Source organism: Limulus polyphemus, unplaced genomic scaffold (genome assembly GCF_000517525.1).
Source record: "Limulus polyphemus unplaced genomic scaffold, Limulus_polyphemus-2.1.2 Scaffold213, whole genome shotgun sequence".
NCBI lineage: Eukaryota > Metazoa > Arthropoda > Merostomata > Xiphosura > Limulidae > Limulus > Limulus polyphemus.
In genome coordinates this window covers 823,549-850,937 of record NW_013665823.1, presented here as the reverse complement: position 1 = coordinate 850,937, position 27,389 = coordinate 823,549, and the positions used below count along the sequence as shown (strand labels likewise).

The 27,389-nt window shown below is 33.4% G+C and overlaps 1 protein-coding gene across 1 annotated transcript in view; it reads right to left on the bottom strand.

Annotated features, from left to right (window-relative positions):
* Positions 1-2,117: 2,117 nt before the first annotated feature.
* LOC106478462 (diuretic hormone receptor-like) overlaps positions 2,118-27,389 on the bottom strand; it is a gene marked incomplete at its 3' end in the record, with an annotated part of 92,979 nt that continues 67,707 nt past the window's right edge. Inside the window, exons 5-8 of the mRNA XM_013939007.2 lie at positions 26,902-27,002; positions 22,063-22,189; positions 18,728-18,878; positions 2,118-2,202 (exon numbers count right to left, since the gene is read on the bottom strand). Of these exons, the coding sequence (XP_013794461.2) occupies positions 2,118-2,202; positions 18,728-18,878; positions 22,063-22,189; positions 26,902-27,002 (464 nt within the window). The remainder of the gene's footprint in view (positions 2,203-18,727; positions 18,879-22,062; positions 22,190-26,901; positions 27,003-27,389) is intronic.

Sequence of the window (27,389 nt, the reverse complement as noted above, 5' to 3'; positions counted from 1 at the left end):
TTACTATAAAAGAAGTTGTTAACACTGTTTTAGAGAGTAAAAACTACAACCATGTGTTTTAAAGAATTAGGTTGGTTCTCTAAAGTATAGGTCTGTTCCGAATAATAGGGTTGCAATCCTTAAGCTAATACTGTTTACTATTGTGACGCATTTATTATTATATATTTATTCTAGTATCGATGTTTCTTTAAATTAAATTTATATTTAGAAATGTACATAACTTACACTGTTAAATCTGTATTGCGAAATTCCCGCCTATTCTCTAAAGTTGTAGAAGATTCTCGAGTGTAAGAATCAACAATATGTGTGTGTACGTAAACGCTAGTGTAGCTTTGTACTGATACGTAACCTGAAGGCTCGGGAAACTCACCACATGCCTATAAATATAACCAACACTAAGCACCTAACAACAGTATCTATTATTGGTTTGCTATACACTTCGAAAGCTATAACTGTGATTGTTATAACGCTTATTAAGGGGGGCACCAGATATTTGACCAGGAACATTTATAAATTTCGAACATTACAAATCATTTAACTTCAGTGGATTCATATCGGACATTAATAATTTTACGAAAGCATTACCTAACGTCACCGGTAGGAAAAATCGGTGTGTTATCAGTGAAGGCCACAAAACTAGCTAGCTCACTATTAAGTGAATTTACCTACATCAACTCAAAATTAACTCGCTCATCGTGAACTCTCGATAAGACATCAAGAAAGTTCCAGACTAGAAAGAAAACTTTATATTGCTTGTAAGTTTGTAAAACTTTTGTATATATATCATTGTTTGTAATACCCGTTATTCAAATTGCTATTGTTTATATATTAAAACATAATTGTATTAAAAAAGAAAACTGTGTGTATCAATCTTGTTGGAAAATATCATAAACTGGATACATATCGACATTTATTTAACTACTAAATTTAAAATATAATTTAATTCAATTTCAGGCTATTCGAAATTGTAATACGTAACACTATCGAATGTCACTTTCTTACTTGGTGTGGTTTGTTGGTATGTATTGATAAAATGTCACGATATCTAATCAAAAACACGTTTGGTGTAGAGAAAAAAAGGTGTGGCCAAGAACGGATTGAGCGTGCCACTTATAGGAATGAAATTAAAATTGCCGACCAAACTGTTAGATAGACTCATAGCATAGATAATAATTTTACAGCAAATATTCATTCATTAGTCAGCTAGACCGCGTATTATTTCGTTTTACCCGCCATCATGCCCCAAGTTGAACAAGTTGCAGTACTTATTGGGATTACGGTCGAAGATATCGTTAAAAGCGAGGGTACCCAATTAATGAAACAATGCATTCTAATCTTTATAAATAGAAATGTAAGAAAATTATATTTAATTCTCTATACTTACGGCCGGGTGGATTTGTAGTTTCGCTCTAAGCACATAGTTTGCTTTGATTGGAAGTTGTTATTATTTTCAAACATTGCTATTTCGAAACATTATGAATATTTGGAGTTCTCTGCTTTCTTAACATATATCTAGAAGCAGTTTAAAAATACTGTTCTGCTACTTTCCTAAAGGCACATTATGTCCAAGGCAGGGGTGAAATTCGCAAAAAAAAAAAAGTTGAGGTACTCAGCTGGGTGAAGTGGACCTGTTTTTGAAAAAGAAAAAAATCTACGTGTAAAACTAAAAGAAAAACGACAAAGCAGCTCAAATAAGTTCCGGTACTAGTACAGCCTTAAAAATAAGTTTCGGTACTCGGTGCCGTTGAGTACCAGCAGAATTTCACCCCTGATCAAAGGCTATTTAAAGTAGACTACTGGCGATTTAGTTAATCATTGTACAAGAAGAAGTTAGGGGAAATCGACTGATTCAACTGACGTCAAAAAGAGGATGACTAAAAGTCTTCAAAAACTCATAATGTCCTTCATCACATAGAAACATACAAAGATGAAGGTCGCGGCTATAAAAAAAATTATATTTGAATAAACATTGATAAGCAAACGTAAGAAACTTTACTTACTTTGTGCATATCCAAAGCGAATTGTCGTTTTATTGTAGGCTTAAAAACATTATAAAAAAAACAGTAACACTAACTCGTATAAAATTCACGATAAAACAATTTAAATGCAGCACTTACTTCAACAGCAAAAACGTGTCACTTGATAACGGCGAAAAGTAGGCTTTAACGAGAGCCCAGATGAGTACCACGATCGCTGGCAATCCTACACAAACAAGATACTTCATTTAACACACATGCTGACAAGTGAGATATATCAAAACCACGTCCTACAATTACATCTTAAACAGACTTTCATTCGAAAATTTGTGTAAACAAACGATTTAGCAATTCAAAATCTACTTATGTGTGTGGTGTGGCAATCGATGCTGACCAAGCCCAATGTGTGCTTTGACATTCTGATAACAGTGATTTATTTATCTATCTGTGAAGGACGTGTGTGTTGTTAATATATTTGGTAATATTTTTTATCACATCAAAATCAGAGATATTTTTCCCAAAACTTTAAAACTATTACAACTGAAATACCTTTAAAATTCAGTAATCTTAGAATAATATTTTGTTTAATATTCCACACAAAGCTAAACAAACGGTATCTACAATAGCATCCCCTGATTTTTTAACTGATAGACTGAAGGTGAGCACAGCTAGTCAACAGCACCCACCTCCAGCTCTTAGGTGATCGAATAATGTGACAGTCGCAGTCACTTTCATAGAGCACCCAAGGCCTCAGAGTGCTGAGCGAGGTTTCTTGTAATAACGGGACGCGAACATTGAACCGTTGGTTTCACAGTCCGAGTACGATAGCCCGACTCATTGTAAATGAACTGATTGTAGCTCAATGTTACAGGCGTTACAAGTCAACTATTTTACAGTCACATAATGCTACTTCGATTATGTAAAATAAATTAAAGATAAGATAATGCTAGTAGATTAACGCCAAAGACAACAAAACCCTAGAAAAATTCTACTTTCATACCATTTTTCATCGTTAGTGGGTAAGCATGACCTCTCTTGTAAAATAAAAAGTCTACTTTCACACCATTTTTCATTGGTAGTGGGTAAGTATGACCACTCTTGTAAAATAAAAAGTATACTTTCATACCATGTTTCATCGTTAGTGGGTAAGCATAACCACTCTTGTAAAATAAAAAGTCTACTTTCATACCATTTTTCATTGGTAGTGGGTAAGTATGACCACTCTTGTAAAGTAAAAAGTCTACTTTCATACCATGTTTCATCGTTAGCAGGTAAGCATAACCACTCTTGTTAAATAAAAAGTCTACTTTCATACCATTTTTCATCGGCAGTGGATAAGCATGACCACTCTTGTAAAATAAAAAGTTTACTTTCGATAATTTTAGTTTCTACATTGACTCCTTTAAAATAAGTTTGCATTTATGTCAAGCCTTCATGAATTTAACTATTGCCCATGCTATTAATAGGACTTTGACCTTTTCTACAATTTATTTTTGTGGGTTCACATACATTTAATCTTTGTGTTTCAGTCTTAATAAAATATATTTGAATTCAAATCTTTTTTTTTTCCTGGCTTGAGCTGTTATTTCTAAATGATTGATGGCTACATCCATATCCTTTCGATATAGTTTCAGAGTTCCTTGAGATCAAACCTGCAGCGTGGTTGATCTCATACAACATGTCTACCATATCACAAGACTAGCTGTAAATCTGAAACTTAGCAACTTGGCAGCTATTGTGTTCGCTTTGGAACGTTACTTTGTTTCAAAGGTTTATGTGAGAGCATTGTTGTTTGCAATGGAGAGCAGAGGTCGCAGATCTCTGCCAGAGTGCAAGATGAGCACCAGTTTTACTTTTCTTTCAACAGCTGCACGGTTAGCAGAGAAACATGTTGTAACCCTACTTTCTAATGGCAAATTGAAACATGAAAGCGGACGTATAACGGACTGCATCAAGTAAGAAAACATACTGCCTCAATGGAACAATTATCGTTCAAAACGATATTCAGCTTGTGCATTACATAGGGCACAAAGCTCTTGGAATCGAGGCTCTAATTGTTGGATCTTTTTATTTCAGCTTCACTGTCATGCTGCTGGCCTCGTAATTCTTTTATGGGCAGCACTATTTACTCAAAACTAACTCGGACATAATAGCATTACTTGTCCCTCTGTGAGGCAAAATTCCAAAGAAATATTCAGACACGAATGCCTCAGTAACTGTAACAAACCGAATGATCGTGTCACATGTTCTACGTAGGTTGTATCTGGAGTACAGTCGAGAACAATCGAGTAATATTCTGCATTTATTTGCAGTCAGTTCACGAGTCTGGATCATTTGGATCGAAATTAAATCATTTCATTCTGCACATCCTTTTCCACAGTGTATTTGTGAATTATTTAATGAGTGGTAATTATTATAAGGTGTTCCTTCACGACAGGATCAAACATGACGAAATACTGAATAAATTTGTAGATATAAAGAGCATCTCTTGACTTCCACAAATATTAATATTTGTGGTTCAATGAACTTTTATATAATGCAATAGGTAAAGTATTATAAATTCAAGTTATTATAAATTGCACTTGTCTTTTAAAATGTTTGATATTACAAGAAACCGAAGACTTAGTGGTATTTCATTTTCTATGTCTTACATATGCCTATGAAAGTTGCTCAAGTTATATCTTATAGCATTCACATTATACTAATGCCTCAACAAGTTTCTATTTTAATCAGTAGCACATTAGCAGTAAGTGCCAAGTGTAGAAGGTATTCTTTTTTCTTTTTTTTTTTAGAATTTCGAAAAAGGAGAAAATAGATTGATTGAAAAAACACTGCACGATGAAATATGTTTTGTTGAGGTATTCACCATACTATCCTTACCAAGATTCTTAAACAGAAGAATATCAGCTGGTGCTGTTATATATACCTATATTTCTATGCAGCTTTCGAGCAAATTTTGTAAATAATGGTTTAGATGTCAACCCTTTGGTGGTCAATAACTCAACCTTTACGGAGAAAAATGGATTTCACAGCTATATTTGTTTGGAATGCTTTATGCTTGTATACCCTCCAAGTATTTTAGTTATAGAAAGGGAGAACCTCTATGGTTCTTTTTTTCTTGAAGCACATAAGATAATCAAAATCGCAATAACTCTCTTTGGCTTTCGAACTTGCATAGGAATACAGAATGTATGAATATAAGATCAGGAAAATACCGAGTGGCTGTGCATCTGTTAGTCTGTAGAATTTTGCCGTTATCTGTTCAGCTCGCGTATAAATCATGAAGGCGGAGTTATAGTAGGGACGTAACAGCCAGAAGCTTCAAAACTCTCTTGTATGTTGAACAGTGTTAGAATAAAACTTCACAAAGACATGCCAACTTTCATATTCAATATCCAGAACAATGTTTATATTCATTCCTAATTTTCACCACAGAAATGTGAAAATGGCGCCCTTGATAACACCTAAGGAAGTAGTCTTAACCAAATTACGTTATATTTAAAAAGTGATTCACAATAATAAAGTATTAACTAAAATGTTGATGCTGGCCAGATGCCTCCCGGTGGTCAGTTGTTTGGAAATAGGGACGGCACAACGTTACCAGGATTCGCACGGACAAACGTACTGCAATAGACTCCACAATTGAAGGAAGAAGTGCACGTGTTTCGACCGGTACTAAATCTCTTAGAGCGTGTACATAAATATATAAAACTTTCTTGATTTATCGTCTGGATTTTTTAAGGCAAATTTCTTGTGAATAACCAGGTAATTCGTAAAATTCTAAAGGTAATTATTTCAAGCATTTTATTACTGTGGCACTGCCCGTTAGCAACAACATGGCAGAAAATTATCTTGAGACCTATTTTGTGTTGTCAGAATTTGTTCTTTCTCCAACATTCACTTTATATTTCAGCAAATTTAAGTATTTAAAAGGAAATCGATTCTATTTTCAAAACCGAAACTTATCTTCTTTTTACAGTTTTTAAACCATATTTGTAAAAAAAAAAGAGTTGCATTATACGGTGATGGAAACATGAAAATTACGAGTGTATAATCTTAATGAAAACTGCATAATTCAAAACAACCTTCCCATAAACAACAAGGAGTAAAATTATATTTGAAATAACACAAATTAGATTTATCATTTTAAGTAACATTTATGAACACTGGTCAACAGATTGTAACAATTTATATGTATAGTCCTGAATGTATTCTGATATACATTTATTTACTGACATAAGGATATAATATGGTAATCCTACTACAAAATAAAATCACGAATACAAAACAACAGAAAAAAGCCAAAATCTTAGTTGAAAGTTATAATTTTTCAAGTATTTTCTCCGTTTGAGAACATTTTGTGGCATAATTATTTTCAAAACTGGGTTTTTATATAACACCATAAAGAGTACAATAATTTACTCCTATTGGCCAATGGTAACTTTGCTATCATTATTTTCAAAACTGGGTTTTTATATAACACCATAAAGAGTACAATAATTGTCTCCTGTTGGCCAACGGTTACTTTGCGGACTCATGCCGCTAACATTTATGGTTTGAATCCTCGCTGTAGACAGAGTGCAGATAGCCCATTGTGTACTTTGCGCTAAGAAAAAAAGAACGACAAGTATAATAATATGCTTTTTAATTATAGTGATTATGCTTTAAAAAGTCTATTGATTTATTTGTTTATTTTTTACAATTGTGGACACACTCTCGAATTATAATGAATTTGAAAAAAATATGACAGCACCAACAATAAAAGTTTGTGAATATTAACAAAACATCTTTTTCGGAAATAAAATACTATTTTGCTTTCGTCAAATTAAGTTCATATCTGGTTTCATGAGTTTTTATGTAAACTGTATTGAAAACTTGGTCGAGTTTTCTAATGCTCAAACTTTATTGCTGTGATGATTCATATGTTCTTTAAATATAGCAAATATCTTCACACACAAATACAAAACAACTCCTAACTTCTTCTCATCCATGCCAGTTTATTTCTTTAAAATTTACATTAAATATTAAAGCAAATAAAGACCAATCGAAACCGCATAACTCGTGTAACATTTTTCTAAAATTCACGCTGGTTGTTAATCTTTTCTCTCCAGTCTTTTCTAGACAGGTCACGAGGTTGTTCTTTTGGAGATTTCTGCCGGATTTACATTTAGATGAAAAATAGTTATTTTTTATGTATCTTACGTGTATATATAACGGGTAAGGCATGGAGAAAAGTGCTTCAAGCGGTTATACTTTTTCACATATAGATTGTTTTAAGCACAGGTTTACAAACACAAGTTAAAATATGTGAATATCTTATGTTTGGATTATTTACAAGCACACTTCAAGGACTTTATTTGAATGCATGAGAATAATATTTAAAAGTGGAAGTGCCATACGATGAAATATGCACAATGCTCTTTGTCTGACGTTTGTAATGAATTGTCTTCAAACTACGACATCTAGTATATATGGTATATACATATACATATATATATTTCAAAGAATAAAACTTTATAAAAGTTTTGAAATATTAGTTAGAAATCTAACAAGAATATTTTTTTAAAATTTAGAGAGTAATCTAGCGTAGTCCTAACTCTAAATAATTCAGGTATTCATTACTTTTCAAATACTTTAGTTAAAGTAACTAACAATATAATCAGTTTAAAATTTTAAATGTTAAAAACTTTAATTTTACAAAACTTTATTCCAAAGGAATTATTACTAACTCTTGAATTATTTCATTTACTGGTAAAATAAAATGTCTTATTGTTATTTTTTTGTCATAGTGTTATGCGTACACATTAAATTTCCCCTCAGCGGTAAGTCTACGGACTTATTACGCTAAAACTTGGGTTCCGATACCTGTGATGGGCACAGCAAAGATAGCCTATTGTGTAGCTTTGCGCTTAGCTACAAACAAACCATGTGTGTATATCTTTTGGTATAATAGTGTTTAAAATATATTAGGATAAACTGTCGTACATAAAAGATGGATGGTTTCTACGTTCTTGTTTATTATTATTATTGTCATTTCGTTAGTAGTGTATTATATCTAGCTGTTCCACTTACTCTTGTTCTGTAATGTCTCAGTTAACTTAATGTACAACTACAACAGGGATAAGTACAAGTTGGTGTAGCATATTAGAAATATGACAGTTATAGTACCAGTAATGTAGATGTATAAACATTGTTTCAGTTTATTTTGTACAATCAAGTAAATTCATTAATTTGGTACAAAGACGTCTCGCTATGCATTAACTCATTATATCCAAGTAAAACTGTACATACATACATTATTTTTACTTATCTAGTTCAGTTAGTTTAACAAAACGTATTTCATACAAAGAGTTTAATTCGTTATATTACACGTTTCTGAGTACGTAAATCAGCAAGGTCCGTGACAATCATAGCCGATATAAAGAACTACATTTTGACACTGTTTTGGCGTTTAGTGGATAAAGCGATGCCACCAAAACTTGATCGCTTTTGGGAAGTGTTTGATAAAGATATGTTCAGATCGGGAATCTAGAATTTCCAAGATGGGATGTCTTTGTACTTAATGTTAATGGAAAACAAACTAATATGGGTCAATTGGGGAAGTAGGACCAGCCGTGGTAAGCAAAGTGTGACGTGTTGTAATAAGTAAAAATTCACGAACGCAGAGATCAGTGGCAAAAGCCACCCACACATTCCAGTTAAGTCGCTGAATACAGTGTTTACGGATTTCTGTGCGATCTAGCTATTAGAACAAGCGCTATGAAATCGTCGTTCTCGCACATTGGATGAATTATAGAAAGCATACAGGGAGGAGGGGTACACTTTGAATATGGCAGCCTTACAACGAGCCTTTTGCAATGGGAGTGTGCTGCAGGGCTATATCAAGGCGCATGGTCGTCAGATAGAATACGACTGGACATGACTAACGACGTGGTGAAGCTCCAAAATCGTTTTATTACATGTATAACGTACTCAACCTCTGTAAATACGATGATTGTTTGTTTGTTTTTAATTTCGCGCAAAGTTACACGAGGGCTATCTGCGCTAGCCGTCCCTAATTTAGCAGTGTAATAAGGGGGGAGGCAGCTAGTCATCACCACCCACCGCCAACTCTTGAGCTACTCTTTTACCAATGAATAGTGGGATTGACCGTCACGTTATAACGCCCCCACGGCTGAAAGGACGAGCATGTTTGATGTGATTGGGATTCGAACCCGCGACCCGCAGATTACGAGTCGAGCGCCCTAACCGCCAGGCCTAATACGATGAAATTGTACTTTAGTATATATATATATATACTCTAGTTGACTTCCCTAAGAGTGACTTATGTGAAGATTTGTAGAAACCAGTAACAAAGATTTAGACAAGAACGTAAGAGAGTGAACAGATTAGTGAAAATTAGTGACAAAGTTTAGACAAGAACGTAATGAGATAAACAGAACAAAAACAAACATTACTGAACAAACTTTTTAAATAGATACGCTGTTGGTCAATAAAAGTTTTTTTTACGCTTTTTTTTTTTCAAGTTCTTGACCTGGGAATTCGACAAGTGAAAAAGACTGGCTAAATTGTTGTTCTGAAAATCGTCATCAATTTTTGTTAGTTCTTTACATTATGTTTCTACGAAGTCACTTTACGACTTTCAAAAATGAGAACCGCATACAGCCTTAATTTAAAAACTTTACTTTACTGTATTGTTATGCAAAGTCTTTGTAAACTTTCATATGGAGACGCTTTTTATTGACGTATTTATATTATTGTTAATTATTAATAGCCATCTATCTGCAATATTTGTGTGTGACAGAATGATATTTATTGTTTAGAGGTACGTTTTTATCTATGTGTTTGATTTTATGGCTGTTGTAAAGCGCAAAGTTACACAATAAGCTATTTGTACTGTGCCCACCGCAGAGATCAAATCTTGAATTTTAGCGCTACAAACCCTCAAGCTTAATGCTGAAACACAGGAGTGAGAGGCTTAGGTGTATGTAATTATGCTATTATGCATACATTTTCATTGTATGTATACATTAGAATCAGGACTGTGCTAAATGTTGGGAATTTTTGGAAGGGGTGCAACGTTTGTTGCAGCACCTATATTGATGAAGATAAGGAATAATTTGTAGATGTTGTTTTTTTTTTCATTTCTAATGTCATGAAAAGTACCATAAGGAACCATTACTGGTATCTTCAAGTGGATAACGTTTATTTTTGTAAGAAACGAAACTTTAACCACATAAATTACTTTGATGTGTTTTAATCATTGGATAAATTTTTGTATTACAAATTCAAAGCACCATCGTATTTTAACCTGAGATTTTTAATTTATTAAATTCTTATTTAAGCATAAGCAAAAAAAAAGAAATTGCTTTATGTATATATATACACACACACACACATATGTATACACATACATAGTGTATTACATAATGTTTGCCTTCAATACTCCATACTTTTGCTTATGCAGTATAAATATTTATGGTATTCATAAAAAAAAAAGAATAAAAAATCTCCCATACTCTGTTTAAAATAAAACACTGTAATAAAATCCATTCCTTTTCTAGACTCTGATACGTAAAAGTATTAACGATTCTGTGCAGAATACTAAACTTCTACTTTTATCACAATTCTCCTTTCTTCCTATATTTCCCTGAAGGTAAGACATAACTTGAGTCTCCAAAACTCATAAATTATCTCTGCCTGTCGTCTACTCCAATGAAGATCTCCATCACTTGCCTTATTGCAGATTGCGTTAGAAGCCACATTATCTACTGGACTTTAATAGATGACTCTACCCTTTACACGACAATGCAACATCCTATGTAAATACTGTAAACAGAGCAAGGAAAGGATTCGCTGCATGTCACTTAAGGCGCAGAAGAAAATGTTTCAGCTCCAGGCAGGGAAATAAATGTTCTTTAATGTCTTTATGACGAGTTGGTGTAGGACATAATGAGCTGCTGCGAAAGCCTTTGAGTTATGAATGTTGTCATCAAAATGTGCATAAAGAGACTAAATGTCATTTCTATTGATTTCAAAAGAGCAGCGAGAGAAAAAGGAACGAAGCCACAGCCTATGTATTGTACAGTAATAAGGTTTTTGTTGTATTGACCATATAGAAGTTTCAAGTTTTTACCTTAGTCGTACTGTAAACAGAGTAGTTAGGGTTAACTGTTAGTTTTCCTTCAGAGATACATAAGAATCAAACCACGTATTTAAAAATTATTGTTTCGTATTTTACACATACCCCCACTCTTTGATGTCAAAAAGTCAGAATTCCCAAAAAGCATAACTAGTTTAAAACAAAACTATTGGTTATACTCTAACTTCTGCAACTTCTACACCAAATATTTAGGGGTTAAAAATTGAATACCATAAATTATGTTACTAGAATTAGTGCATAACACAACAGACAGAATCTTGTTTCACATCGATAGACGCGTCAGAAGAAAGTGATAAGTCACATTATACTGATTAATTCTTATATTATAGATACTATACGTAATCTGTCTATTCAGAGAGAGAGCAGGAGTATGATACGGTTTAAGAATTCTTTCACTTGTCATTGTTGATCAGTGGTTCTAGTATTACCATACTTTGGGGTTAAAAAAAATTAAAATATGACAAAAATAAGCAAAACAAGTAAAAGTGAGTAAACAAAGAAGTCGTTTTTGTTTTCTGAAATTTAAACTGCAAAAAGTCCACGTGAGAATGGAAAAGTAAAAGCGTGAGTGTGGGCTATGAATGACGACTAGATCGCAAATGAGATTTGGCAGCAATGAAAAGCCCATTAGTTTTACGTATATTGAAACTGTCTGAGAAAAGTAGATACGACAGTGGCTTACAGAACTAAAGTAAACAACTATGAAAGGCTAAAAACAAGAACAAATATTATATACCCTCTTTAAAATAATATTATCAACGTTAACTGAAATATAGCAGACAATTAGCAATATTCTATTATAATATAAAATACGATACAATTAATATATTGTACGAAAACATGCCTGACAATGCACAAATGCTATAAGAGGAAGACAGCACAAGAGGTCGTCATGAAGCCCATAGATCCATGCTGCCTGGCGTTACACACATTGATCAAGTGAGTGAATTAATGTTATTGTGATCCATTCTGGCAGTCCAACCAAGGCTTGAGGAGAAATGTGGCGCGCAAGGTATATCACTAGTTCTCATTTCATCCCCCCCAAGCTAACAAACCCTCAAATATTAACAAAAGAAACGTCTTTCTTGAACAAGCATACACAAAAATGGTTAATGTGATTTGGGTTGGAAGTGGCCCAATAGTGAGCGTACCCGAATTATGAATTTGAGAAGTTATGTTTTACTTTCCGTTTTTGGAGAAAGGTGCTTCAGCTATGAGATTGATAGTCGAATCCCATTATTCGGTCACACAAGAGTAGTCCAAGAGTTGGCGTCTAGTTCATCTGTCAGTTTAAAATTAAGACGGGTATACGCAAGACAGACTTTTATGTATCTTTGTATGAAGTTCTTAAATCAAAATAAGGAAATGTTAATTTCCTCTTTAAAATTCTTGTTTGTTTGTTATGAATTTCTCGCAAAGCTACACGAGGACTATCTCGCTAGCCGTCACTAACTTAGCAGTTAGGGAAGACTCCCACGCCAACTCTTGGACTACTCTTTCACCAATGAATAGTGGGATTGACCGTCAAATTATAACGCCTCCACGGCTGAAAGAGCGAGTATATTCAGTGTGACGGGGATTCGAACCCACGACCCTCAGATTGCGAATCGAGCGCCCTAGCCACCTGGCCATGCAGGGCAGTTTTCAAATCCTACTGTGACAAAAAGATGAGAATATTAGAATCTATACTATTATTTTGCTTGTTTGTATGTACGACTGTTACTGCACCATTGGGGGCGTTGTTTTTGTGAAAATTTCGTTTAACTCTTAGTGAGTATTCTTATCATATTAGGTGTAGACGTTACACAATAACTAGGACTAATATTCTCCACTGAAATTATTTAGTTATGTCTCCTCAGAGAGACATTGTTTTTCTATTGTTTCTTCTTTTTCTTTTTCTCCTTCATTCTACTTCTTCAAAACACTTTTCAATCGACTGCCATTCTCGGAGAATTGACTTGAAACTTGATAGGGTTATATCTTGGTCCAATACTAACAGATATATTTTTCATTTTTTTTATCTAAATCTTTGTAAGGACATTATGGGGTGAAAGTAACAAGTAATCAAGCTGAAAATTAGCACAAATATAAATTTTCATGTGCCTCACACATTGACGAACAAAAAGTTCGATTAGCCCTTTGTCAGTCTTTTTTTTTTAGGGGAATCAGAGCATAATTTGGTCAATTACTCAGCCATATTTTGACCAGTTTATATGGGATTCTCTACAAATATAGTTTTCTACAGGTTCCATAAATATACATACGAAAATGTGGAATATGCCATTTTAGGGGTCTAAATGTCACAAAAAGCATAATTTGGGGGAATGTTCTCCATTTTTCGGCCATATTTCGACGAATTTACGCGATATTTAGTACATAGATGCTCTTTACAGGTCCCAAACAGAGATATAGACAATTTTGGAATTTTCGTCTTTTGCTCAATTTTTCAGCGAGGAAAGCATAATTTGGGGTTTTCGTAAACTATTCATGTGTATGTCAACCAACTTACTTATGTATGTCAACCAACTTACATGGGATTTGGCACGAAGATACATTCTTGCAGGTCTAGCAGTAATATAGAGATGTTTTGATTTTTCTGTGTTTTCAAGATTTTTCTGGTGTCAAAATTGACTATGTTGGGATTGCGTAGCGTAGACATGTTGCATTCCCCGCGAATGTTGGCTTCCTTAATTAAATAATAAATAACACGACTGTTGTATATTGAAATAAAGTATATCTAAACCCTTCATGAATATAAAAAAGTGCATACGTTGTTATTTCGCATGAAGACTAATTTGCATTATTTATTAGGCTTTACATTTTAAATATAAAGTTAAATTGTATCGATCGTATCTATATTATTTTCGTTTCCGTTTATACAGAAGCTTGTAAAAATGTCACAACACAAGATAAATAAGATTTTTCAAATCACAGTAAATATATTTTTCTTAATGAGCATACGCACAATATACCTGCTTTTCTGAAAAATATTTTTTGGACAAAAATGGAAATTATCGTAGCCTTTAAAATGCATCATCAAAAAAAATTAAAGAAGATTTCAACATCTAAGTCTTTATTATATATTTAATATCAACATGAAGCAGTGTAGTTCACTACAATGCAATTTTTCACATAAAACATTCATTACGATTATATACGCTTTCGACATTTGTAAAGATTATCTTGCACTAAGTAGGTATGCGTTTCCTTAAGTTAATTTTCTAAAAAGACTTTTTCAACATTTTTTTGAAATATTTGTCCTATGGTATTTTTGTTAAAGCCGAACTGATAACAAGAACATTGCATTTTATTCCAAAATGTTGCCAAATCTGTGAGATTGAAAATTCAGTGCAGATGTACATTTTGTGTCACCGTAACCCTACGACAGTATGAAACTGGAAGAGTAAATTGTCTGTCAAATTCATGCGTTCCTTGATTCACACAACACTATCTATAAATTAAATAAACACCTAATTTCAATTTTGTTTAAGCACCTCAAAATTAGGATTTCATTATATCTCTGAAATTATTCTTATATTTTTTTTTAATTAAAATTACACTGATGAGAACTATGTTTAATATTTGTATTAGTATGTGGATTTCAAACTAACTCAAATATTTTAGACTTAACTAAAATCATAAGGTTATTATTGGGATTACGGTCGAAACTAATATTTACAGCAAAGGTGTGCCCAACTAATGCTTCGATGTGCTTTTTAATAATTATTTTACTTTTCTATTGTACTTATTTATAGCCTAAACGTCTCTAGTCAATTTGTTATACAGAATTGGATTCATTATTGGGTATTTTGTCTTAATGTATTTAGTTCTGCTCTATTCAATTAACTTACTTTTAATCAGAATTCTTAATTATGAAAAACGATTTAACGTGATTTCTAATATCCAACTTGTACTTTTTTGAGAGGGAGGTGTAGATAAAATTCGCATATTTTGAGTTTAATTAGAAATGATTTCATACTTTGAGATATGAATAAAAACTCATGTTAAGAAAGACTACGAGATGTTATCTTCAATTACAGGGTGGCCCAAAATCATCATTCTTATTCTAAAATCTAATGATTAAATAACTAAGGAAATATAACAGTTTTCAACATCTTGTAGCCAAACTTAAAACAGTTTTTATTGTCATTGTTACCCCGTAAAATGGCAGTCGTGCAAGAAAAGGCTCAATGTGTCGTTTGGCTTGCAGAAACCAAGTCGGCGACTGTGGTGAAGCATAATTAAAGATGCCACTACAGGATAGAAATATGGGGGTATATTGAGGATATCGTTTATAGCACACCTATAGCAAACATCACGGAGCTAAAGACCAGGACAACGGATGCCATCGCCACAGTAATTGTGGGCATGCTGCACCAAACGAGGACTGAAATCGAACAGCAGTTAGACATGCTGAGAGTCACTAATAGTGCTCATGTTGAAGTCTACTGACATGTCAATAAAAACCGTTTGAGTTGGGCTACAAGATGTTGAAAACTGCATGTTTGTATTTTGGTAGTTAGTTAATTATTTAATTTCAAAATAGGAAAGATAATCTTGGGCCACCTTATATTTGTCGTGTTTTAGCAATTGTTGCTTTATTCCACACACTACATTATAGCTTCTTGTGTTATTTCATTAACCAATAAAAACATGTTTTCCAGAGTATTAGACTGTATATTTATGAATTCTACCGAAATATATTAGGTTCAGAATATAAATTTATTCCATTAATAATATTACTATTCGGTACTTACATGTGGCATGCTTTATTCTTTTAACTATCCAAGCGCAATATTGAATGTTCACAACAAATGGGTCTGAAAACATTTTCTTCCTGGTTTGGTATGTATTATGGGATTTGACAAACGCTGCATTTTGAATGAAGATTAGTTTCATTTCAGCAGAAATCTTACGTACATTTAGGTCTCTAGCCTTGATAGTCAAAGGCCAAAGAATGCTATTATATATTATTAATATCTTAGTTACGTTTTTATTATTATTATTATTATTCAGCGGAAAATAACGACATTTTCTAACACAACACATGTACGCAGTATACATATATTTACAGTGAGAACCATGTATATAATACTATAAACACAGGTAATAGGTGCTAGTGGTGTTTTCATATGATATTTTAGGTGTCACTCGTCAATTCTTTGTGTAAAATCTTAGTTCGATGTAATAAAATAATAAAAATGTGTGTTCTTATTTTTTACGGATTTTTATTTGACCTAGATAACCTACTGACAATGGCGAATTAAACATTTTATGTTAATATATATTACAAAACCTGGTAGGTTTGTGCGTGTATGCATACGTGGGAAGCTTTTTAAATTTCACTAACTAATGTCAATACGGAATTAGAAGTAGGGAATTACGGATGACGTCACCATATGCGTAAGGGAGGGATGAGTGTAGATAGTACTGTGGATTGTAAATTAAAAATGTATATGGGGAATTGTTCTGTCATCCCTCAGAACTCTATCTCCCACAGCAATGTTTACTAGAGGTGTTTAATGGGTATCGTGTGTTGTGGAATAGGTTTATCCCACTCAGGTTTAACCTCGCCTTTATTGAGAAGCCCCGCACGGCCAACAGATTCGTTCAGAACTATACCTACCTAGCCTCATATGGGATTAAATACACAGAACTGCCTTTACATTTTATAAACTTTGTGCATTAAAATACAAAATATCACAACCAAAACTAGAGTTTTCCCTCTAGTTTGAAATTATTATTCGAAATTCAATGAGGCGTTTAAGCAAATGCTGTTTGTTGAGCCTCCTAGTGGAATGTTGATAAAATTAATGACATCTAATAATATGATTTTTATAAGTTATTTATATTTATGCCAACTTCCAGTAAATAATACATCATATATTTATATATATAAATCCGAAAGTGGTAAGATAAATATTATTAACCAGAAATCTTAGCTTTAAAACGATCGCTTTAGCCCTTCAACTGCAGTTGACACCATATGATGCAAGCATTTTACGCGCGACATTTTGAATTTATGTTTAAAAAATGTAATTCTATGAACCTTAAAAATTCACGAATCTTTGCGCATGGGGTGTTAGGCGGTTTACACAAGCCGTAAACGAAGGGTTAATACATGACACACGGCTGTATCATTTCAATTGTAATAATGTAATTAGTAGTCATCTTAAAATACACTGATATAAAACAGGATGTAACATCATATGCACAGCGTTCAAGATGTTGTGATTGTGAAATATAAGAGTAAAAAACAAATAGATGTTGATATTGTGCACTTCGGATATGACCCGGGTCAACGAAATCGGGGAATAATAATCGCCAAATCCGAGGCACCCGGGAGAAATGACTCGGGAAACCGTTACCCCCCTGGTGACCAGTAAACTCATGTACAGGGCAACTCGGATCGTGTCGTAGTCATTAAGTGGCAGGCGGGTCAGAGAACTCGGGAAATAATAATCGCCAAATCCGAGGCACCCGGGATAAAATCTTCGGTAATTAGAAATGTAAATCAGAAATAAAATAATTAATAAAAGTTGACGAAAAACTTTTGATGCCTCTGAAAATTAAATTTTAACTTGTAACTATACGATAAACACCAAACAAAACAGCTGGTAATCTTTTTCAGATCTACGCTTAGTAACGACATAAAAGTGATATTTATCTTAGAATTGTTTATTCAGTGCGTAGTATAAGTATTAACATAATCTACTATAACATTGCCCTGGCATGATCATGTGGTTAGGGCGTTCCGACTAGCAACCTGCGTGTCGCGGGTTTGAATCCCCGTTATATCAAATATGCTCGCCCTTTCAGCCGTGTAAGCGTTATAATGTTTACGGTCAGTTATTCATTAGTAAACGAGTAGCCTAAGGGTTGGCGATGGGTGATGATAACTAGCTGCTTTCTCTCTAGTCTTTCACTGCTAAATTAGAGACACCTAGCGCAGATCGGCTTCGTATAGCTTTTTGTGAAATTCAAACCAAATACTATTATATGGTTTATGTAGGTATCACTCTAAAACTTTGTCCTAAGGTATACAGAATGTAACCAAAATACATCTAGTTGTTATTTCTAATACTTCTTTTTATGTACTTTTATCAAATACCCATTTAGAATATTTAGTTTAGCAGAAACGCGATACTTTGGACTGAAATTCTATAAATAATACGTTCGTAATAAATTCGTCAACAATTATAGTATGTTTTATTACCCATCTGTGCATTCAACTATTTAGTTATCTTAGAAAATGAATGAATTTAAAAAAAATACAACAAATATTGTAAGTAATATGCTGATAAATAATTTACTTGTATAACTTTGTGTCTACACTTTTAGCATGATAATTGTTGAAAAAAAACAATATTATGTAAAAATAATATTTCAGTTTCATTGGCTTCAGAGAAAAGATGTTATTTTTTTAATATTCTATGTTAATCTGTTTCAGTTTCGAAGATAAATTATCTTGTTTATTACTTTGACTCAGAAGGGTCTCAGCTTTAGCATTGTTATAACATTGTGTAGAAACTTTCAAAGCTGACATTAGTATGATATAATGTACTGAAATTTGCCAACAGATACTTACCCCAACCAACAAGGGCGTAAACATGAACTTTGACAATCTCAACAGAAAATGTTTTTACTACCAGAACATACAAGTAGAGGCCTTCAACGAACATCCAAAAGAAGTTGGTGCCCATTAAATAAGTCAGGAAGATCGTCAAAATACAGGCCGCCTGAAAACAAACATTATGGATACTAGTTAGACTTAATAATGCTCTTAATGCTTGGAGACGGCTTGAATGGGTAATGAAGAAAAACTTTAATATAAGTTTAACATAACAGAAAATGTACAACGTTTCGACAAGGTTTTGTCATCATCAGGTACAAGTAAAATTAATAATACTCTGTTTTTTGTTGTTGTTTTTCACAATGATTCGGAAAAAATCAACTTTACATTTTCTGCTTTTGATATAGATGGCCATTAGACATCACTTTTTTAAATAATTTCTAATGACATTAAATATAATTTCATAAAAACTGAAATAGATAGATGGAATCTTAAACACCTCTTAGAAAAATCATCCAAAGGTGTCGAGAGAGGGGTGCTCAGTTCCTTAAAGACTATGTTATCTTAAGATTTCTTTCAGTGAGACTGAAGCTCAAAATTTGAATGTACAGCAGCAGGTAGTACTTGGAGTCTATTTTCACTTATGGACTTTTTTCAGGTAAAAAGTTTATATCAGATAGTTTCATTTCATTGACTCAAAATGCGATTTAAGATAATAGATTCTACTTTTACGGAAAGCATCTAAACATTGCCAATAAGAATAAAAAAATCTCTCTTCATGAATACAGATAGGTTTTACATCTAAATTCTACTTGATTAAATATAAATGAAAAGAAAGATTACCTTACAGAATCATTATACATTTTAACCAATATTGAAATAAGAACATATGTGATTGTGTGATTTTGTTTTAGAGCAAAGTTATACAATTGACTGTCTATGATGTGTATCCACCGTAAGGGTTGGACCTTGAATTTCACGTTATGGTTAATCCCTGAAGCTTTTCATCGACCAACGGATGACTACATGATTCTTTAAAAATTATTAAACACAATGTGAGAAATTATTTCCAACTAGTAAAATTTCTTGCAAAAAGTAGAGATCACCAATATTAAAGCAATGCATTTTAAATGTATGATTAAACGAAGAAATGTGTTTTTGTAAAGAGATATACAGTTTATGGTGAATATCGCGGTTTAAATTACTCAGAAAATTGCGAATTTTTGGATAAAATAACTTTCATCAGCCCTTCGTATAATCAGCAGTATTATGGGAGGATATCGATAAACATAATCCCATTCTTAATTCTGATAATCTAGAAGGACACTTAAACAAGAGATAACACAATGAGCTTTAGTGCAGCATATAATACGATCCAGCTACCAAACGACAGATATAAAGTGGAAAGTTCAGTTTATCGTAGGAACGAATGAATACATTGAAGCAAATTTAATGTGTGCAATAAAGGTGTCACGAGATATCGTTCCATTTGAGATGAATGCCACAAGAACCATTTAAATATATATATATATAATTCCAGTTCAGGATTGAGTAAAACAAATACGTTTTACTAATATTTCATTTATTATTACCATGGTTTAGCTCGTTTCTGATGAAATCTTTACGGGCGAAATTATGATAGTAATAAACGAATTACTCGTGAAACGTGCAACTGTCTTTACTTTCCTAAATTCTGTAATTATTAACTACATGATGACAATACATTATAGAAAACCTCAGACCAACTGAACTCATTATATTGGTACTATACACAGAGTTAGTTTGTGAGACTTGTTATGAGTTTCAGAGTATGTGAATGCATCTTTTGTTTTTGTCAGGGATTTAGTAAAGATCTTTAAACTTGTGTTTTTATTCTTCCTTGAGAGTTATGCGTACATATTGAGTTTCTCTTTCGAGAGATAGACCCCTGTGAGAAGTATTGGGTTAATTGAATCTTCAAACAATCCTTAAGTGAAGGTATTTTGAAGGTATTTTTAATATTACTAGCCCTATTCGTATACACTCTCCAATAAGGCTTAACTGAGGGGGAAAGATTTTATAGCTTATATTATTTGCTTTTTGTCACTAAATTTTGTAATAACCTCAGCCGATCTAAGACATCTTGAACAGATAATTTGCGAGTGATTACCAAGTCTTATTTTTCTTACATTATCTTTTTCATAAATTTAAATTGATTAGCTACTTTTTGCATCTTTCACAGAAACGCAAAATAATAAAATGTTCCATAATTTTTAAAATTAAGCTATGAATATTCACTAAAACCCCACAATGAAAAATATTTGCAATCGATACTTCGACATTGAATTTCAACTCGGTGGCCCAGTCGAACTTTAAGTTATAAGCAGTTAAAACCGTTTCAAACTATAAATTTATAAAAGGTAACAAAATAAAATTATGGCATACTTAATTAGAGATTCTTATCTACAAAACAGTTGTGTGATAATTCATTAGAGAGCTAAAAAAATCGGTATCATGAAATTTTAATATATAGCCCTCCAAATAAAGTGCAACTATTTTATAACGTCTGTTGTCTGACCCGAGTATTTTACTAATGAATTCAGGGCTACGTTTTTGATGTGTCATCAGAAGCACTTTAATTCTGGTTATAAATTCTGGACTTATGCTAGCTCATTTAGTAACTTCTATAAGTAGCTCATTTAGTAACTTCTATAAGTAGTTAGTTAATTTAGTAACTTCTATAAGTAGTTAGTTAATTTAGTAACTTCTATAAGTAGTTCATTTAGTAACTTCTATAAGTAGTTCATTTAATAACTTCTATAAGTATATATATCTTCAATAACTATTTAAGTTGAACAGGCAACTGAGGGACGATTTTATTATTGCTGAATGTTTTCAGAATTACGTTGAGTTTGAATGGGCGTTTCACAATTAAATTTGCATCTATCTAATTACCCCAAAACATCATTTTTCTTTAAGAAAGGTTGAAACGTTTGGATTAGTAATATTGACTTGCTTAGACAGAGTATTGTGTAACTTTCCTGAATGAAACAATAAAATTAAAAACGAACGTGTAATTTATATTTAACTAGAATCCTTGAAATCTAATATTAATTCAAACCTGAATAAGTCGAACAGGATATTAGAAAAATTCGTTTATCTGCGTACTCAGTGCTCAAATCTGTCATCAAACTATTATATTTTATAAGAAAAGTGTATTGACAGAAAGCAACTGTGTGCTTATTGCTTTTGTTTTTCTAATCCCATTTTAAACTACTGCTAGTGTAAACACTAACTTATTATCCTATGTTTTCGTTAGTTTATCAAACAGAGAAAATCAAATTTTCCGTCCTAATGTTAATGCTCCTTACCTTGGTTCCTGCTGCAGTAGGACTTTGTTGGAGTTGGAGTTTAGCTGTCACGATCCACATCAAGTCCAACAAGATGTACGTAATAAACAGGTTGGTGTGGATAGTGTTACGGAGACAGCGGAGATCTCTGCACATAATTATATGTATCTTCATTTTAATACCAGTTCTATATACATACATATAATCTAAAAGTCTTAGCGAAACACATCGTGTAAGTTTATTTGCTAAAAAAGAAACTAACGGGACATATTTAAACTCGGTTTTATTTTCATTTATTTCATATAAACATAAAAGTTATACATACAACATAATCAAATAAACCAATAACTATTTTTCTCACATATAAGGTACTCCCCAGTAGTACAGATTTATGTCAGTATACTTACAACCCCAAAAATCTGGTTTCGATACCCGTTGTGGGTCAGAGAGCATTGTGTAACTTTGGGCTTAACTACAAATAAACAAACTCACATTTATGATAATTCCTTTGTTTTAGCATAATAGTCACGCTGGGTTATCCTGTATTTTGTCCACCACGGGACTGTAAACCTACCGCTGACCCATCGAGGGACAGGGTTGGTTGTTTGTTTGGCGTTTTATGTCGCAAAGCAACTAAGCTATCTGCGCCAAACAGAATCGTTGTAAAACGTAAAAATATATTAAGTTAAAACTAAAGTATGTCCAAAATTCGGATAATAGAATTAAAAAAGCCAATTATTCTTAAAAAATTAAAAATACAATCAAGTTGGACAGTGACACTTTACAACGTCAGGGGTAAACTCGTAGAAAAAAGATGTCTAAAATGGTGCCGCCGGTCACGGTCGTAACAACGGCAGGACAGTAAAATGTGGGCTAATGTGACTTGAGTGTCACAAAGGCTACACATTCATGGGTCAGTACCAGATAAAAAAAAAGGATGAGTTAAAAACTATGACCAATGCGTAGCCTTGCCAGAACAACTTCCTCCTTCCGATCCTTATGGAAACAAGATGGCCACAGAGCAACAGGAGGTTAGATCTAGAAGAGCTTGTCATAACGTTGCTCACCCCGAATCGACTGCCAACTGGCGAGAAGCCGCGCCTTGAATAAAGGACCGTAGTCCATGTATGGGACAGGCACGGCCGTGACGGCGCCAGAGCAGATGGACTTAGCTGCAGTCTCAGCAGCTAGTTCCCGCGAATACCGACGTGGCCAGGTATCCAGAAAAACTAGGTGGAAACAGAATATAGAGAAAAATGGGCCAGTCGTTGTTGAACAGGGTGAGAACTAACGTTAAGCTATTCCAGGGCGAGTAGAGAGCTAAAAAACTCAGTGTAAATAGTACAATCGCTGTACTTCATAGCTGCTACATGATACAGGGCAAGAGAAATAGCATACAACTCGGCAACGAACACAGACACTGTAAAGGGGATCCTGCGAGCAACTACCGAGCCACAGCAAACCATGGCAGAGTCTACAGAGTCACCTGATTTCGAACCATCCGTGTAAACGGGAAGAGAAGAATGGTTCGAAAGATGTTCAGCAAAGAGAAGATGGTATTTTCAATAGGGAGTATCCGCCTTCCTTAGATGACTCAAGGATAGGTCACAGTCGGGAATGATAATAAGGCATAGTGGAATGGACTGATCATTGGGGACAGCAACGTCATCCAATGTGAGACCCAATTCAACCAGTTGTGCCCGGATATGAAGGCCAAAGGGAGGAATTGCAGACCATCTGTTCTGAAAGAGCATGGCCCAACAAGGAAGAAAAACTCAATCCTAGGTGGGATGCTGTGGTAAGGATCAAAGCTTGGTAGCATACTGTAGAGAAAGATGCAAATGACGGAGGTGAAGAGGAGGTTCGTGGGACTCAGTGTACAAACTCTGGACTGGAGAAGGGTGGGGACACAGTGAGGGTCCAATTCGCACTCGTAGGCGTCGTGGTCCTTGCCACCATAACTAGCTCACGTCACAGAACCACGTATGACCGAACCGCTGACACTGGAAACATCTGAGAGGGTTAGGAATATATGGCCGTACCTTACAGTTCAAATATCTTGCCTTGACAACGGCAGATGCACGTGGCGATGTAAACGTCAAAATGAGAACATTGGCAGGCAGCATAATTCCTTTTTTACTAGTGGAGATACGTCGCACTAAGAGAATGGAAGAATATATCCTAGAAATCTGATGAAGTAGGAGTCACACAGAGGTGGAGAAACCCTGTTTTATTAGATTTAATCTCTATTAATAAGCTTTACAATTGAAAGGCTTTAGAAGTTAAAACCCACCCTTGTATAAGTTCTACTCCTGCTAATACTTCGTCTACTGATATATATTTTACTAATCCCATTCTTAGGTTCATATCCTAAAAACCTTGCTTCTCTGTCTTATATGCACAACTCTATTTGTTTGAAGCAAAGATATATAATAAATAGGAAGATGTTATATTACATTTAACATTAGTTTTCTCTAAAATAAACATAAATTTAATAACTCAGCTAAACTGAAATGTGATGACGAGTTCTAGCTTCGAAGTTATTGGCTTGTGGCAGAGAAAAGATATATAAGAAATGCATTGTGTACTTAATTATAGGAATGTAAAAAAAATTGCAGCACAACGTGATTTTTATCACGAATATTAGGTTTATTCGTTCCACAGCTTAGGCAGCTTTCTGCGTTGAACACTAACCATATCATTAGATTTTTATGTTACATAAGAATACTATTTTATGTAGACTTTCAGTTGTCATTATGGTTGACAGTTGACAGCTTATGGTTTTGAACAAAAACTATTAGGTGGTGAGCTGAGCAGGCAAAAGGTAAATGTGAACTGCTGTTTTTCAAGCTTTTGATTCGAAATATGAAGTGGACTAATTAGCAAAAATTTAGAGAAAAATTATTCTACCGTGCTTTGTACTAGAAATATTAATTCTGAAGATCTACCGTGCTTTCAAAAAATTCAGTAATAAACCTATATATTCCTTAACCTTTGAAATTCATTTTAACATGTTAGTAATATTATAAGTAATCTACCTTTCTAAGATTTCAGGTAACCTTTTTGTAGTTTTTCTACCTTCAATTTTCAGTAAACCACTTTATATATTTATCATTTAAACTTTCGCATATTTTAAATGTTTTTAAAACCATTTTTACCTTTTAAAACATCACTTGCTTTCATTACGTTCACAGGAAGTCTTTTTTACAGATTTCAGTGGAAGTTTCCGACTCTCTGAATAAAACAATAATACACTTTTCGTCTAGCTCATACCGTTTCACTTATATGCATTACATAAATGGCCTTTTTTTATCCTTTTTTCAGCATGTATTTGGTATTATTATTGAACAGTGTATTTCTAAATAACAATAATAATAATTAATCACAGCTTACTTCCTTATTTGTAGCTTTCTCTTCAATTTCTATAACCTAAATTCTCCTGACATCTCCAAACTGAGCTTCTAAAACGAGTTATCAAATGCGCCTCCTGACATCACTAAACTGACCTTCTAAAAAGAGTTATCGAATGCGTTAAAATGGACAAACTACTTCAATAATATTACAAAAGTTTTTTGCCCGCCAATGACTCAGCAGTAAGTCTGAGGGCTCATAAAGCTAAAAATCGGATTTTGATACCCGTGGTGGGCACAGCACAGATAACCCATTGTGTAGCTTTGTGCTTCACTACAAACAAACAAAAAAAGCCTTTGTGTTATCCTGAATTACGTGTACAGAAACTTTATTACGTCATCGTCAGTTTTGCGTTTCCAATAATTTTAACCTTTTATACGTTTGAATAGCTGTAAGGCCATTTAGATATGTTTGTGCCTCTACTTTTGGGTGTATAGAATAAACACTGTACTTCCGAAAAACAATAAGTTTTGTTCTCTTTTAACAGATTACGTCGCCTCTAAAGTATTACTTCTTTCAGATGAATATAAAAAAGTGTAACAAATTATTAGCCCTTAAAGTCGCCTTAGTAACTAGAAAGTGTTTATAAATTTTTGGTTCGTAGCTTAAGATGATCAATATATATATGTACTAACTTACGTTTTAACGTCTCTTTTTTTTCACATGATACCAGTGGTACGTTAAGCATTAATGTTATTAATCGTACAACATTTTAGCATTCTGTGTGCACCTTGTTTATTGTTAGAACATGGAAACTCGATAAACGAGTTTGATGTATGCTTTTGATCTAATTACTTTTATGAGTAGTGTGAACAACTATGTAATATTCTATTATCTTTTGTTGTAAGTACAAGATTTTGTCAAATGAACATGAAAATAAGAGTTAGGTTATTAATTTGCAAAAGTAGTACATAACCTTGATACAAGTCTATTGAACCTGTAAAGAAAAACAAATATGAAAAATCTTATACTTATTCCTAATTAAGGAACAATAATGTGTAAATATAACTGTTATCCGTGAATATTATAAACAACGTGTATATATTTGTATATCTTATGAATGTAGCTTGGTTTAACTTACACATTTTAAGTCTAGAATAGTGATTTATGTAATAGTAAAAGTAAAAATTAAGTAGTTCGAACTTTTTTAAGTAATGTTTGTTTCCTTTACTGGTTAAAGATAGTGGTTGTATACATTTCATGTATTTTGTCGACCAGATGTTTTAGAAAATGTTTCGTGTGCATTTCATAGCCTGCATTTTATTTCCTTCCTAAGAAATTATCATTTTCAAATGATACAATAACGTCTTGAGATGTGTCATTTAATAAATCACATTTAGTATAATGACTCGACTTAAATAGAAAAATGATCATTTTTAGGTTTGTAAAGATACTTATAATCCAACAAGTTTTTAAAACGAGCATAAAATGTTATCACAGGTCGCTTACTTGAAGTAAAGAAATATAGAGAGAGCCGCGAGTAATGCTAGTAGAGAGAGTCCGTAGCCAGCGTAATACACTGTAGTCGCTTCTTTTACATCCCAGAGTACCTGTAGAAATTAAAATATGTTGTGTAATTGAATAAGGACGCACTGGGTACCGGTAGACACTAACTTAAGACAAGTTACTGAATACTGATATACACACTCACTCACACGCATAGATAATTTACCACCTGCCCGCGACTTCATGTACACACGTGTCCTCTTGCAAGTTTTGTAAATCTATGATCTCCATGTCAACATGTTTCTGTAGAAAAATAAGGTGGACTTTATCAATCAATGTCACAAAATAGACCAACAGTATAACACTCTATATCACCACTGTTTGCTCCTTGATCTCGGGTTCCTGTAACTTACTGTGAGTCAATGGAACCAGAAGTGGCAATTATGGTGGTTAATTTTACCGTTGATGTAAAACGTTGCGTAATCTGTCCA